The sequence below is a fragment of the Erpetoichthys calabaricus genome, chromosome 15, assembly GCF_900747795.2.
Source record: "Erpetoichthys calabaricus chromosome 15, fErpCal1.3, whole genome shotgun sequence".
Classification (NCBI taxonomy): domain Eukaryota; kingdom Metazoa; phylum Chordata; class Cladistia; order Polypteriformes; family Polypteridae; genus Erpetoichthys; species Erpetoichthys calabaricus.
This window is the reverse complement of record NC_041408.2, coordinates 32,970,232-32,986,498: the sequence shown is the minus strand read 5'-3', so window position 1 is coordinate 32,986,498 and position 16,267 is coordinate 32,970,232. Positions and strand designations below refer to the sequence as shown.

Genomic DNA, 16,267 nt, shown 5'->3' with positions numbered 1-16,267 from the left:
GAGACAGGAACGTTATTCAAACACTGCAAACAAACATTTGTCTCTTTTTCAAAAGTTTAAACTGTGCTCCATGACAAGACAGAGATGACAGTTCTGTCTCACAATTAAAAGAATGCAAACATATCTTCCTTTTCAAAGGAGTGCAAAGCAAGCAGTCAAAAAAAAAATCAATACGGCTTTTAAGTATGCGAAGCACCGCCGGTACAAAGCTGTTGAAGGCAGCAGCTCACACCCCCTCTGTCAGGAGCAGGAAGAGAGAGAGAGAGAGAGAGAGATAGCGAGAGACAGATAAAAAAAATCAATACGTGCCCTTTGAGCTTTTAAGTATGCGAAGCTCCGTGCAGCCTGTCCTTCAGGAAGCAGCTGCACACAGCCCCCCTGCTCACACCCCCCTACGTCAGCGCAAGAGAGAGAGAGAGAGAGAAAGTAAGCTGGATAGCTTTTCAGCCATCTGCCAATAGCGTCCCTTGTATGAAATCAACTGGGCAAACCAACTGAGGAAGCATGTACCAGAAATTAAAAGACCTATTGTCCGCAGAAACCCGCGAAGCAGCGAAAAATCCGCGATATATATTTAAATATGCTTACATATAAAATCCGCGATGGAGTGAAGCCGCGAAAGGCGAAGCGCGATATAGCGAGGGATCACTGTATATATATATATATATATATATATATATATATATATATATATGTATATATATATATGTATATATATATATGTATATGTATGTATGTATGTATGTATGTAATATATAATTTGTCACAGAAGGTTGGGGGGCAGACCCAGCTTAGACGCCTGGAAGGACCGGGAGGCGAGTTATTCATTCCTTGGACCATGAGGGGACAACCGCCCTGGATAAAGAAGGGACCACGGGGACGGAGCCAGGAGGCTCAAACCCATTGGGGCCTGTGACCACTGCTAAGGGGTGCCCCGAGCATCATGGAGCCCGGGAAACCTGCACTTCCGCCACACCTGGGCAAGTGGAGGAAGAACCTTCCGGGGACACCCGGAGTGCTTCCGGGTGCTTGTGCGGCACTTCCGCCACACCCGGAAGTGCCACCGGAAGGTCATCAACAAGTACCTTGAGCTCGTCTGGGTGAACATAAAAGGGGCTGCCTTCCTACAGTCTGGGAGCTAGAGTTGGGAGTGGGAGTAGGACTAAGCTCCCATGAGGAGAGGAAAGGCGGCCCATGTACATTTAGAGAAAGGCCTGTGGAGGGTGATTGGTGCTGTGCGGAACTTGTTTAATAAATGTGCACTCAACTTCTTTGGTCGACCATGACGAGAACTGTTCTGAGTGGAACCTGTCCTGTTAAGCCGCTGTATGATCTTGGCCACTGTGCTGCAGCTCAGTTTCTGGGTGTTGGCAATCTTCTTATAGCCTAGGCCATCTTTATGTAGAGCAACAATTCTTTTTTTCAGATCCTCAGAGAGTTCTTTGCCATGAGGTGCCATGTTGAACTTTCAGTGACCAGTATGAGAGATTGTGAGAGTGATAACACCAAATTTAACATACCTGTTCCCCATTCACACCTGAGACCTTGTAACACTAATGAGTCACATGACACCGGGGAGGGAAAATGGCTAATTGGGGTGTACTCACTTTTGTTGCCAGCGGTTTAGACCAGGGGTGGGCAGATTCAGTCCTGGAGGGCCGCAGTGGCTGCAGGTTTTTGCTCCAACCCAATTGCTTAATAAGAAGCCCTTATTGCTCAAGTAACACTTCAGCTTCACTTTAGTTGTCTCGCTCGTTAAGATTTTGAACCCTTATTGCTTATTTTAGTCTTAAACAGCTGTATTCTTGGTTTTTAATTGCTCCTAATTAGCAATACCATGCAAATGACAAAAGAGACCAGCATTTCTCCATTTAGCTTGTTTTCATTTACACCTGTGTGTATTTATCATGCACTATTTGGTTTAATTAAATACTTGGAAGGAAAGTGAAGAGAAAAAAGTGAAGCACTGAGAATTACTCATCTGTTTTAGACTTCAAATCATTTGGATGATATCCTTAGAAAGGAAAATAAATCTAGGATATGAGAATGACCTGACATGACAAAGTTAAAGCACTAACAAGCCATGCAATTAAATAATTGACAAGGATTGTTTTTTAATTAAGCAACTGGGTTGGAACAAAAACCTGCAACCACTGCGGCCCTCCAGGACTGAATCTGCCCACCCCTGGTTTAGACATTAATGGCTGTGTGTTGAGTTATTTTGAGAGTACAGCAAATTTACACTGCTATTCAAGCTGTACACTGACTACTTTACATTGTATCAAAGTGTCATATCTTCAGTGTTGTCCCATGAAAAGATATACAGTAATCCCTCCTCCTTCGCGGGGGTTGCGTTCCAGAGCCACCCGCGAAATAAGAAAATCCGCGAAGTAGAAACCATATGTTTATATGGTTATTTTTATATATTTTAAGCCCTTATAAACTCTCCCACACTATTATAAACATTTCATGCACAATTATACAGCATAAACCCTTTGTATTCTCTTAGATATTAGGTAAGATTCGTTGAAATTATGTATGTAAACACAGTTTATATACAGTAAAACCTAAATATTATTTTAAAGATATCGAGCGTCTCCGATGTCACATATGTTACATTCAGACCAGATTATACTGTTATTCATTTTCTTTTGATTCTTTAGTACTAGGGTGTTGTGCCGTGTTAGCCATTATGAATGTAGAGAAAAGCCAAGCAAAATGACACCTTTTATTGGCTAACTAGAAAGATTACAATATGCAAGCTTTCGAGGCAACTCAGGCCCCTTCTTCAGGCAAGATGTAATGATGTAATTACATCTTGCCTGAAGAAGGGGCCTGAGTTGCCTCGAAAGCTTGCATATTGTAATCTTTCTAGTTAGCAAGATTACAATATGCAAGCTTTCGAGGCAACTCAGGCCCCTTCTTCAGGCAAGATGTAATGATGTAATTACATCTTGCCTGAAGAAGGGGCCTGAGTTGCCTCGAAAGCTTGCATATTGTAATCTTTCTAGTTAGCCAATAAAAGGTGTCATTTTGCTTGGCTTTTCTCTTTTGATTCTTGAAACTCTTCTTTCTATTACCTGATTCTTCTTGAGTAGTTTGTATTGAGGATCAAATGAGTGTCCTACATAACCAGATGCATAGATGCCTTATGTCCTATATTAAAGCATATTTTTATAATTAAACTTTAGACCACAGTTGTTAACTGTTCATTTTTTATTAACAAAATGAAATTATGTAGGCTTATTGTTCAGTAACTATAAAATACTAAAATAGAATTTCCTTAAAATACATACTTTAACTAATAAAATATACAAACTATTTATCCATTATACATATGGCATAAAAGAAAACAAAATGCTTCTCATAATTAGAAGCTGTCAGATTGGTAATTTTTTTTTCTGTAAGTCGGCCATTAAACTCTGTGTGTGTGTATATATGTATATATAACTGGTGGTGCACTTATGCTGTTCTTCCATAGAGATAGTTGTGCATACCATTTCTTGTTTTTGTAATTAATTTTGTTGGCTTGTCTTGAATATTCTCCATATATCCACTCATGGCAAAATTAATTAAGCAACTGTTACCATTCACAGTAAATTTGCTCCATGTTGGCAGTTTTAGATCCATTCATTGGGTGCTGCAGATGCCATTGGTTTTTAGCTAATAAATACTTGTATGATTGTCTGATTTAAATTACTTATGTATTGCCACAACAGAGTCCACACTTACTATGGGGGCTCCTTGTTTTAATACAATGCAATTTCATCTTTTTTAATACAACATCTATGTCATCTTGTGAATATTATAAAATAATCAAATATTGCTTCTTAAATAGTAAATGCTATTCAATAACCTATTTATGTGTTATGAATCTCCATGTAGACACCCTTCAACTAAACTGTTAGCCAAATTTATTCTCCTTTTGAACATTTAAAATCTCAAATTAGTTGAAATTAAACATACAGCGGGAAGACTTATGTATTTCTATAATTCTACAAGTTACAAATAACTTTAGTTTCTCACTTGTAGCAGTCATATTAATCAGTCTCGAAAATGTGTCCTAACAGTCCTCAAACAAAAAGGAAGCATTTTTAAACAAGGATCTAGAGCTGATGCTCAAGAAAAGAACAGGCCATCATGACTGATAATGGTGCTGTTATGGAGCTATCTCCAGTCGACTCCTTTGAACATGCCCACTTTTGTTTCGCAGTCTGCTCTGAAAATTCCTACAATTGCCTGCCTGCCTGCTTGCTTGCTTTGCCGGGTGAGGCGTGCTATAGGGTCTCGTATCTTAACAGATAAAAATTGCTATAGATTATTTTTTTGGGCATGAGGCGTATTAAATGGAAATCTTGTAGCTAGCTTTCCACAGTCTCCAGTGTAGATTGTTTGTTTATGCTCTAAAGTTTTCGGATTTTGATTGAGATTACGATGAAGGGTGAAATTGGGGACATATGATTTCTCAGGTTTGTGTTACAACAACAATTTATATCTGAGTTGCACAGCTTACATATGGCCTTTGCTTTTATCCCGTCATTCTTTACCTACGCACCCTTTGAAGCCATAGTAAGTCCCACACATCAGATTTAAGTGTCTAAGACATGATTTCAGTTAAAGGATGGCACCACCATTTTATGGAAAGTAGTAGTGAGAAAGAGAATTTCTTCTCATCTGTATGAAAGTGGTCTGCTAAATGTCCATCCTCTGGTTTTGTGAAAAACATGTTTGTTTGACCACTGAGAATCATATGAACCTCTGAAAATACAAAAGGTTGAATGGCATTCACTTCATGATACTCCTGCTCTCTGAAAATGTTAGAATGCTAAGATAAATTTTCATGATAAAATGCATTTAAAACAGGTATTAAACATGCCCGGTAGTGCTGCTTCCTTGCAGTAAGGGGTCTTCAGGTGTATGTTCAGTGTAGAAAACTTTATGGCAGGTGTGACGAGGCTCCAAAAACTGGATATATGAATGGGTACCGCCACAGGTTTAACTTAAATATTGTGTAAATATTGGGTTCGTGATCTGGTGGTCGAAGACACGAACACAGAATTCAGTGGATGTTTTTCTGAGCGGGCCTTCTTTATTGCATGTGTGCTGTCTCCTGTCTGATGTACCAAACCCCCAGTTCCTATCTTCTTCCTTTTTCTTTCTCCAGATAACCAATCACCACACGATAAACGTCTTTGTGTAATTAAAAACTATTTATAAACTTAGACCACGGAGTGTTCAAGAACTTTAAAAAAAATCTTTGTTATACATGTTTAATTATGCCATCCATTTATGGTTGCACCCATCCCAGCAAGCATTGCGTGAGAGGCGGGAGGAACTCGCTGAACATGGGTGCCAGCACATCGCCTGGGTGAATACGAGCAAACCATACACTAGCAGGGTCAATATAGCGTAACAAAACCCCATTATCCTACATGACTTTGGGGGGAAAAAAAACTGAAGCATACCGAGTAAACCCAACAGAAAAACATGCAAATTCAAGGCAGGGCACACCCGGGACCCCACCCTTGCTGTGACGCAGCAGTGCACCCTTCATGCTACTGTTGCCCCCATATGATTAATACATGCTTTAATACATTTCATCATGAAAATGATATCAAGTATTTATCTTAGCATTCTAAATGTTCAGGGAGCAGGAATATCATGAAATTAATGTATTCTGTGTGGTGGTCACTGCCTGCACCTCTTCTTAGTGCAAGAGGAAGTCAGTTTAAAAAGCACGTAGCGATTAACATGGTTCGGGGAACACTTAACACAAAGCATTTAATGTGCTACATAAGTTATGACAGGGTTTGAGAAAATCTAGTAAGTATTCATTTTAAGATGAAGTTTAGTTTATGATGTTCTACTTTAATGACAGATTACGAGAATAAAGTCAACATGTCGACTTTATTCTCATCATAAGCATTGAGATTAAAATGGAAATGTCGAGAACAAATTCAACATGTCGTCACACTATTACACAGTATTGAAAAAAAATAAAACAAGTACAACTTGGCTTGCAGTATTATCCAGTAGTATAGAAACAGTATTCACACATTTGAACATAATGGTCCACATCTGACCATTTAAAACCAAAGTACCTCCAGACAACAGACATGGCTCTTTTTTTTCGGCAAAAGTTCTTCTGTGTCATCATGTTCAATCAACTTTATCGTCTGCTACAGCTTCAGTTTCAGATTGTTCTCTGTCCATTTTCACCGTTCAATACCTCCACTAATGCATGTACTCCGTTGCATGCGTTTTTAGCGGTGCAGCAGTGAAAAAGGCCCCCCCCCCCAAACAGTTTCCCGCTGTGCCACGTGCTGAACATTGTTTAGGCTATTTAAACCGTTGCTGCGGTATAACAAAAATCCGTATCATAAGAAAAATAATAAAAAAAAAAATGTTTTATGGTATGAACCGGTATACCACCCAGTACTATATGAAAGTAATCCTCTTCTTGGGTCTCAAGAATGGTACAGATTTTCTTATTTTGATCCTCAGATTGAAATGTTGCGCAACAGATTTCTAAGGGGAGCTGCTACTTTTAGCAAGGCAGTGTGGTACACTGTAGAATCGGTGTGGGACAATACTCGTAAACCACCCACTTCCTCTTCGACACACTTTAGACTCCACAGTGGACAAACCAGCATACCCTCCTCATTCTTCTATTTGATGTGCTACGGACTGTGCAATTATGCGGTGTGATAAAGTGAGGTCCGCAGTTGTTTGGCATTTTGATTAAACAATTGCCACGTGGTGAGAGCAGTTCCCATCTGTGGTGTATTACCACCCTTGACCCTAATTGATGCCAGGAGCTGCTGATTGCCACAGCTGTGCCACATCCCCATTTAAAAGGGGAAGCGCGACTGAGAGAGAGGGGGAATCACATAAGGAAAACGAGATGAGAACAGAGTTTTTAAAGGAAGAAAGAGAGAAGGAAGGACGCAGAAGGAGCCGGTGCGAATGAGCTAAGAGAATGGGCTCAGGAGCGAGATGGCAGGCAGCTAGGAAGAAGAGCCCCACTGAGTGGAATAAATGGCTGACACCTGGGGGCTGAAGGAGTGATCGCTCTGGCCAAGCAACTCCGGGAGCCAGAGTGCTACGTGCTAAAAGGAACAACTCACTATGGAAGACCAGGAAGGCAGCAGGGGTCAAAGAGGTGTGAGAGAAAAGCTCCAATGTGAGCACCATGGCCGTTGGGGGACCCAAGCCTTGGTCCAGAGAGAAAGCCTTACCATAGCCATGGGACAACAGGGCCCGGACCTATGGAAGGTTAGCTGCCACTGTCAGTAGGGCAACTCCTCTGCTGCAAGGCCCTTATAGGATTTGTAGAGGAGCTGCCAGTGAGAAAGAAGACACCAGGCTTTTTAGTAAAGACAGTTTCCTGTCAGTTGATGTTAACCTTGTTTTAATGGATTTATTTATGTGATCATTTTAACCCTTAATTCGTTTGTGAGATGCACTATGTAGGCCCACAATTGTGTGATTGTGGTGCGTGGAATGGGCTTATGGGGAGTTATCTGTTTACTCCAATACTAAGGTCCGAATGCTGATATCAATACAGAGGCTAAAATTGTAGTACTAATCCAGCACTAGTTGCAATACACTGTGGCACACCATTCTCCTGAATGTTTTGGAGAAAATATTAGAGGCTCTACCACCCCCTCAGTATTAACAACACCCAGGTCAAGAGGATGGATAGTTTCCAAAATCTCAGTGTCCAGATCACAGAGAACCTAACCTGGTCCAAGCACACAGACACCTTGGTAAAGAAGGCACAACATTGTCTTCACCACCTTATAGATTTCAGGCTGCTCTCCCAATTAATAAAGAACTTCTACACATCACCATTGGAAGGATTCTGACAAGGAAGTAGTATGCAGCAGGACCACAAAGGTCTTCAGAGTGGTCAGTTGAATGCATCACTAGGTGTGCACTCCCTAACTTCAAGGACGTTTACTAAAGCTTTGTGAGACCAAGATGACGAAAATCATCAATAATACCAGCCATCCCAACAATGGCCTCTTTTCTTTATTGCATTCAGGTAAACACTAGTATAACCTTTAAGTCCAGTTTAGAAGGACTGAGGACGGGCTTTTTCCATACACATCTTGAATAAAGGTGTTTAGAACTACATAATGCCCTGTCGTTAACTCTTAACAATTGTTTGTTTATTAAGTTCATTTATTTAGTTATTATTTATCACATATATTCCATTAAGAATTGTTGATGCTTAGGTCATGTATTATTGTTATTGTCCCTTTATATTCTTCTTAAGGTGCAGTCACTAGAGTTGTGCAACTAAGTATTTCACTGCATATTGTACTGTATGTATAATTTGTATTAGACAAGTAAAATTTGATTTGAAAGGATTGAGCATGTTCAGGAAATGTATGGTTCTATGGATACCTTCGACATTTATTTATATATTAAAAAAAATCATTTGATACAAATGGAGCAGATTTTCAAAATGCTGATGCATTTTTATAATATAACAATAATGTTCATCAGAATGAGTAATTGCTGTTTGTATTAGAGATAATGATATTTCTGTTATGATAAGGAACATTTTTCCTACCTGCAATGTTAAATTTGTTTTTTCTGCTTGTAGTGGGACACAGCAGGTCAGGAAAGGTTTCGAACAATCACATCCAGTTATTACAGAGGAGCACATGGTATTATAGTAGTTTATGATGTTACAGATCAGGTAAGAGTGTGTTTCAGTATATGAATTAATTTGACTACATGATTCTGCTTAACTCCAAGTATATTAAATGTGTGCATCTTAAAATGTATGAAAGAGTATAGTAGTCCAAAAAAATGTAATTCCTCTTGGTATTTTTTTCCCTCCCTTCTGAGGGAAATTATTGATTTAAGTTATCTCAAATTTTTTGTAACTTTGTCCCTTGGTTATCTAGCACATTCCCTTTATTGTATGGGATATTCTTAGAATCTTTATTTTACTATACTGGATCACCATATGATAACTTTAAATTTAAGACATCAGTAATTTACTTATAAATTCTATGCATTTATTAATGATGTTTGTAATGTAGTATGTATCTGTTGTTTTTTTTTTTTTTTACTTCAGAAACTTCAGGTGATTTGAAGGATTTTTATTAGATGCTAAATTTCCATCCCTCCTAATCCAGTTTGTTTCCAGGTGACTTCATCCTGTTCTGGTAGAACTTGGTTTAAAACAGGAAACAGAACTGTTGGGGTGCCAGCCCATGCAGGCCCATCGTTTACACAGCAGTCCTGAATACCAGCACCATGTTCTAAAAATATTATTCTAATATGTTGTAATGTACTTGTCAAATTTATATATTTTGTCTGCCTTTGTTCATCTAGGAGTCATTCAACAATGTTAAACAGTGGTTACAAGAGATTGATCGCTATGCCAGTGAAAATGTAAACAAGTTATTGGTAGGAAACAAGTGTGACCTTACAACAAAGAAGGTTGTAGACTACACAACGGCAAAGGTATGAAAATATGGCAGATTTCTAAGTAAAGACTTTTTTTTCCCTCAGCATAACTTTGTATTTATTTGTTTATTGTATTTATGCAAATTTTTGTCTATGTTTACATATAAAGGCATTTTATGAGATTATTATTCAGTATAACAATGCAAATTAAATAACTGGTAGCTTAATATGAAAGTTTTTGCACATATTAATCCCTTCCATTAATTTACCTGTGATGCACGTTAAGCTTACTCGTCTATAGTTAGTTGGTGCTGTCCAATCACCCTTTTTATCTAATGGGATAATATTTTCTCATTCCTTAGAATTTCCTCAGTATGCAGTGATTTCCTAAAAATATGGATCAAGGGTTTGTGTACAGTGCATCCGGAAAGTATTCACAGCGCATCACTTTTTCCACATTTTGTTATGTTAGTCTTATTCCAAAATGGATTAAATTCATTTTTTTCCTCAGAATTCTACACACAACACCCCATAATAACAACGTGAAAAAAGTTTACTTGAGATTTTTGCAAATTTATTACAAATAAAAAAACTGAGAAATCACATGTACATAAGTATTCATAGCCTTTGCTCAATACTTTGTCGATGCACCTTTGGCAGCAATTACAGCTTCAAGTCTTTTTGAATATGATGCCACAAGCTTGGCACACCGATCTTTGGCCAGTTCCACCCATTCCTCTTTGCAGCACCTCTCAAGCTGCATCAGGTTGGATGGGAAGCGTCTGTGCACAGCCATTTTAAGATCTCTCCAGAGATGTTCAATCGGATTCAAGTCTGGGCTCTGGCTGGGCCACTCAAGGACATTCACAGAGTTGTCCTGAAGCCACTCCTTTGATATCTTGGCTGTGTGCTTAGGGTCGTTGTCCTGCTGAAAGATGAACCGTCGCCCCAGTCTGAGGTCAAGAGCGCTCTGGAGCAGGTTTTCATCCAGGATGTCTCTGTACATTCCTGCAGTCATCTTTCCCTTTATCCTGACTAGTCTCCCAGTCCCTGCCACTGAAAAACATCCCCACAGCATGATGCTGCCATCACCATGCTCCACTGTAGGGATGGTATTGGCTTGGTGATGAGCAGTGCCTGGTTTCCTCCAAACGTGATGCCTGGCATTCACACCAAAGAGTTCAATCTTTGTCTCATCAGACCAGAGAATTTTCTTTCTCATGGTCTGAGAGTCCTTCAGGTGCCTTTTGGCAAACTCCAGGCGGGCTGCCATGTGTCTTTTACTAAGGAGTGGCTTCCATCTGGCCACTCCACCATACAGGCCTGATTGGTGGATTGCTGCAGAAATGGCCCTTCTGGAAGGTTCTCCTCTCTCCACAGAGGACCTCTGGAGCTCTGACAGAGTGACCATTGGGTTCTTGGTCACCTCCCTGACTAAGGCCCTTCTCCCCCAATCGCTCAGTTTAGATGGCCAGCCAGCTCTAGGAAGAGTCCTGGTGGTTTCGAACTTCTTCCACTTACGGATGATGGAGGCCACTGTGCTCATTGGGACCTTCAAAGCAGCAGAAATTTTTTTGTAATCTTCCCCAGATTTGTGCCTCGAGACAATCCTGTCTCAGAGGTCTACAGACAATTCCTTTGACTTCATGCTTGGTTTGTGCTCTGACATGAACTGTCAACTGTGGGACCTTATATAATAGACAGGTGTGTGCCTTTCCAAATCCTGTCCAATCAACTGAATTTACTACAGGTGGACTCCAATTAAGCTGCAGAAACATCTCAAGGATGATCAGGGGAAACAGGATGCACCTGAGCTCAATTTTGAGCTTCATGGCAAAGGCTGTGAATACTTATGTACATGTGCTTTCTCAGTTTTTGTATTTTTAATAAATTTGCAAAAATCTCAAGTAAACTTTTTTCATGTTGTCATTATGGGATGTTGTGTGTAGAATTCTGAGGAAGAAATGAATTTAATCCATTTTGGAATAAGGCTGTAACATAACAAAATGTGGAAAAAGTGATGCGCTGTGAATACTTTCCGGATGCACTGAATGTATTCACTAACCTCCTTCATCTCTTGAGGATAAATATTTGGTTTTAGAGGCGTGTGATATTGGCAAAAAATGTATCTCTATTTTCTGGGACTTTTGACGATAATGATTATTAGATGATATTTTGTGTCCTTTATAAACATGTTTGTAGATGTCTTATTGATCTAGCTTAGAGAGGATAGATATTAATTGTAGCTTACTAATGAGATTAATGGAAACAACAGTTAATACTAGAATCAATAGAAAGTGACTTCATCACTGAGAATTTTGTGTCTGACTTCAGCTGCCTCATTGGGGGATAAGTGAGCAGGCTGCCTGCTGCCAGTGCTGATTGACACATTTGCAAAACAAAGACGCTGATTAGGAGGTGAAAGGGAATTTAAGGTGGCCCGGCATCACGAAAATATTCATAGTCTTCTGAGATTCTAGTGTTAAGGAAAACAGTTCTTATTTATTTACTTAAAACCTGAAGTAAATGAACACAAAATTGTTAAAATTACCAGTTAAAGTATTACTGAGATCAAACAGTGCAAGTATGAGTAAACCATTTCAAAGTGGCCTATAGAATTTACACAAAAAAATGCACTAAGACCAACAAAACAAATATAATGAGAGCATTTTAAACAGACATTTACCCTTAATGTAAATATGATGAATCCAACGGGAATAAAATACTACTCATAATTGAACTACAGGGCATGAACATTATAGTCTGGATGAACATAAACTGCTGTGCTGTAAGGTGAATTGTGCAGCATTCAAGCAAGAACAAAAATGTAATATACTTTACTATAGTGTAAAAAAAAAAAAAGTTTTGTCAAATACTGCACTGTCATATATTACACAAAAATACAAAAAAAAAACAAACCTATAACATTTTAAAACAAATTACTTCCTTCAATTGCAAGTTTCCCCAATTTAGGGAAAATGTAATTCTTGTGTTTTCCACCACTCAAGTCGATTTACATCACTGTCCACCACAGGTACCATCAATTAGCTCTTGATCTCTTTTTCAATGGCAGTGTGCAGAGACTCTCCTTCTCTGAATTCCTGTTTTTTTTTTTTTTTTGCTCCCTCCTTTTTGTCATCACAGTGGGGCAAGGAGGCAGGGATCTGTACAAGTGTTTTAAATAATGAAAGAAAAAAAAGTGCTTTGGAATCAAGGATCTCCAACCAAAACAGCTTGCAAAATAAATTGTGCCCGATAGGCATATGCTTCTTAACACTAGAATTACCAGAGCCTACGAAAAAACTCATCATTCACTTTATCTGCATTATTTCTCTAACTGCCTTTGAGCTTTCTTAATATCCTTTTAAATGTTTGACCTCATGTACTGAGCTCTCATACACCCAAAGATTCACATTGGTGTTACCTGACTTTTACACCTTATACAGTTGTTTTTTCCATTTCAGCTTTTTTCAACTCTTTATTAACCCACTGCAGAATTTTTATTTTTTATTTTCTTGCTTATTCCAAATTTTTGGGAAGAACCTGTCCTGCATTATATATAAAATATTTTTAAACGTGTTCCACTGCTTTTTGACTGTTTCTACACTTTAGTTTATCCATTTTTAGACTTCACCGCATCCGTTCAAAATTAACTCTATCCAAAGTTAAACCTTAACAGTTTTAGTCTTTGTATCTGCATTCTTCCAAAACATATACTATGATCACTTGACCCTAGAAATTCAATCATCTATACACCCTCAGTTCTATCCTGGTTATTGCCAAATTTACATCTAGATGGCTTTTCCCCCATGTTGGTGCTTTAACATACCATGTTAAAAACAATCACTGATTATGTCTAAAAATTCCAGCTGTTGTACTCTATTTGTAACGTTAAGCTAGTTAATGTTCAGAAAGTTAAAGTCCCCCTTGATTATAATATCTCCCTGTAAATTTGTCGTTTTAATATTTTAAAAATGCGCAATGAGATTACATACGGGATACTTGGGCCATACCTGCCAGTTCTCCTCTACAACGCAGGCCAGCCAACTCCTTATCCATTTCAGCAACCCTGAGCTTGAAGTGCTGGATCAGCTGACATCTCCTGCAGAAACAACCGTCAAGGAAGACTGACTCCTCCAAGCAATCCTCCAAGAAGTTCAACATCCAAAAGGACTTGTGTTGCACTTGCCTCATTTTTAAAAATAAATTCTCAAGGTATGGCAGCTTATTTTCTCATAAGCTGCTGGAAATGGTAGAACCAAAAAGAAAAGTTTATATGAATGCACTGATGGTAGAACTTTCAATGTAGCTCCTATTAACTTTGTATTTTTCTGAATTGTCAGCAGTTCTGTAGCTTTTGCTTAAAAATTTTCTTGCCTTTCAGGAATTTGCAGACTCTCTTGGAATACCTTTTTTGGAAACCAGTGCAAAGAATGCAACAAATGTTGAACAAGCCTTCATGACAATGGCTGCAGAAATTAAAAAAACGAATGGGTCCCGGAGCAACAGCTGGTGGCTCAGAAAAACCGAATGTCAAAATTCAGAGCACTCCAGTCAAACCATCTTCTGGTGGTTGCTGCTAAGGCTGTCTTCTCCCTCTTTCTCCTCCTCCTTCTCCTCCTCCTCACAAGTCTACAATGTAATAAGCCCAAGTATAAGAAACGTTGCCTGATTTGTACTGTATGTAGCTCGCACTACTACAATTCTACAGGAAGGTCAGCAGTTTAACCGGCCATTCCGTTGTTTTTTTTTTTTTTATTATTTTTTTTTTAATATCATCAGCTCTTTTGGTCAAGATGGCTAACTTCATTTCCAGAAGTGTTTTAATCATGTATGTGTGCTGGTTTATATAAAAAAAAAAAAAAAAAAAAAAAAAAAAAGATAATGTGTGAATATCTCATTGCTTAATTTCTACAAAACAATTGTCTGTGCTTTTTAAGGTTTTTTTTTTTTCTTCCCTGTTTTGTTTTTCTTGAGTGTTATTCCTGGCATGTTTAAGTGTCCGGTTATGTCGTCTGAAGATGAAGTTCAGCCATGGTCCACTCGACAGCGAAGCAGCGTTTTACCATCCGTGGCATCAAGTTTAGTGACATGTTATATATGTAACATCTGATTTGCTAGTCCTTTCTGTAGAGAGAAAATGAAAGAAATTACATTATCTGATCAGTAGGTTAACTTCATAATCTCTGCATATAATTTGTGACTGCAGATTTGTAATTTGTTGCACAATATGTAACATTAAACAACTGAAGATATGTTAAATAAATATTGTACTTACTGGAATTACTATAAGGCTGTATGATGAAACCACCAGTTTGCAATTCTTTGTGGTATGTAGAATACATTTTGTGTGTTTTAATTATTTATTCAGCATTTACATGACAGTTAATGTACCAGTAATTTAGACTGTTGGAATGGCCCATTACCTCTGGATATCTAATTGAATGTGGCAATGTCCAAATTGCTCTACAACACTATGTTCCTTTTCTTAATAAAGGCAACCTGAATTCAGTTTTTAACAAGCTGGAAAACATGTAAAAGCTAGCCTTTTTTGTTAGTTTTTCTACACACTGTTCTTGATGTGAAGTATAGCATGTAGACTAACTTTGTTTCTGCTGCTGTCACAATTGATGTCTGTTCCCTCTTCCCTGTAGATGTCCTGTGGTAGCTGCACTGGCAGCGTTTCTTCGTAGCTATCCAGCTTTCTTTTATGTTGAATTCATCTGGGTGAGTGAAGGTGAATGCAGGGGTGCTTCTGTCTTGTGATACCTCACAACTCAGGTCTCTGAAATTGCACATCCCTTAAGAAGATATTGTTCAATCCAGTAACGTCTTAATTCAGAAGGTGCTGTTTTCAGTGAATGGTAACATTAAATTATACAGCAGATTTCATTAGATGTTTAGTATTTTTCTAATTGTGTAGCATTTACTAATATAACCTTATAAGCCAACATCATTATTATTGCCTAAGAGGGTTATTGAAGTAGTGAACTAAAATGTAAAGAGGTTCTGGAAAACACTGCAGATGTGATCTGCTAAACACAAACAAGGCCATTCATTGCACGTCAATCTGTTTCTCTTCCACTGATGACAGGTTTCTTCTTAAAGTGGCAACTTGAATTGGCTGGCTGTGTTAGAACAGGTCAACATCCCATCCCAATGTGCCACCATGCCTTTGGGGAGACTGGTATAGAGAACTGTCCAAATTCCATATGCTGCATGCATTAATTTTCATGAAAATGGAAGTTTCCTTCTTGTACTTTGTATTTTAGTAAAGGCTTAACATCATTGTATTGAATAATTTGCTAATATACAAGTACTGCACTCAAAATTTCAAAAAAAGCTGTAGTCTTTCAATTGTCTGTTGTGATGACTTGTATGGGTATTTTAGGAGGTCTCAAAGGTTTTCCAACATTCCAACAACTAGAGTAAAATTTCAGTCTGTTTGTTATGGAAAGCAAAGGTGGGACGAAGCAGACATATTCCCTGTATGTTGTTATTTACTTATATACCGTGCCATTAAAAATTTTACACTAAATTCATACCGCGAAGGCTGTTCATGTATTATGTTACAGATAAGTCAAAATATGAGTACGTCATTGTGGGTTGTGTGTCACTTCTCTACAACATACCACTCTGTAGTGTCAAAGTGGAATATTTATCTGTAGTTTAAAATAAACAATTAGAATGGTTTTGGTTTGAAGAGTGTCCCCTTGCCCTTTTTATGGCATTTCTGAATTCAGTTGAGGTGCACCAGGTGGAATTTAGTTGACATAACCTGAGATCCCACAGTTGGATGTTCTTGACCACAGAGATGCCACTGTTAACGCAAAGGACA

General features: G+C 38.5%; 1 protein-coding gene across 1 annotated transcript in view; it reads left to right on the top strand.

Annotated features, from left to right (window-relative positions):
- rab1ab (RAB1A, member RAS oncogene family b) overlaps positions 1 to 15,980 on the top strand; it is a 65,152-nt gene extending 49,172 nt beyond the window's left edge. The window contains 4 exon segments of the mRNA XM_028820917.2: positions 8,615 to 8,710; positions 9,355 to 9,486; positions 13,814 to 13,909; positions 13,911 to 15,980. Of these exon segments, the coding sequence (XP_028676750.1) occupies positions 8,615 to 8,710; positions 9,355 to 9,486; positions 13,814 to 13,909; positions 13,911 to 14,012 (426 nt within the window). The 3' untranslated portion in view covers positions 14,013 to 15,980.
- Positions 15,981 to 16,267: the final 287 nt, after the last annotated feature.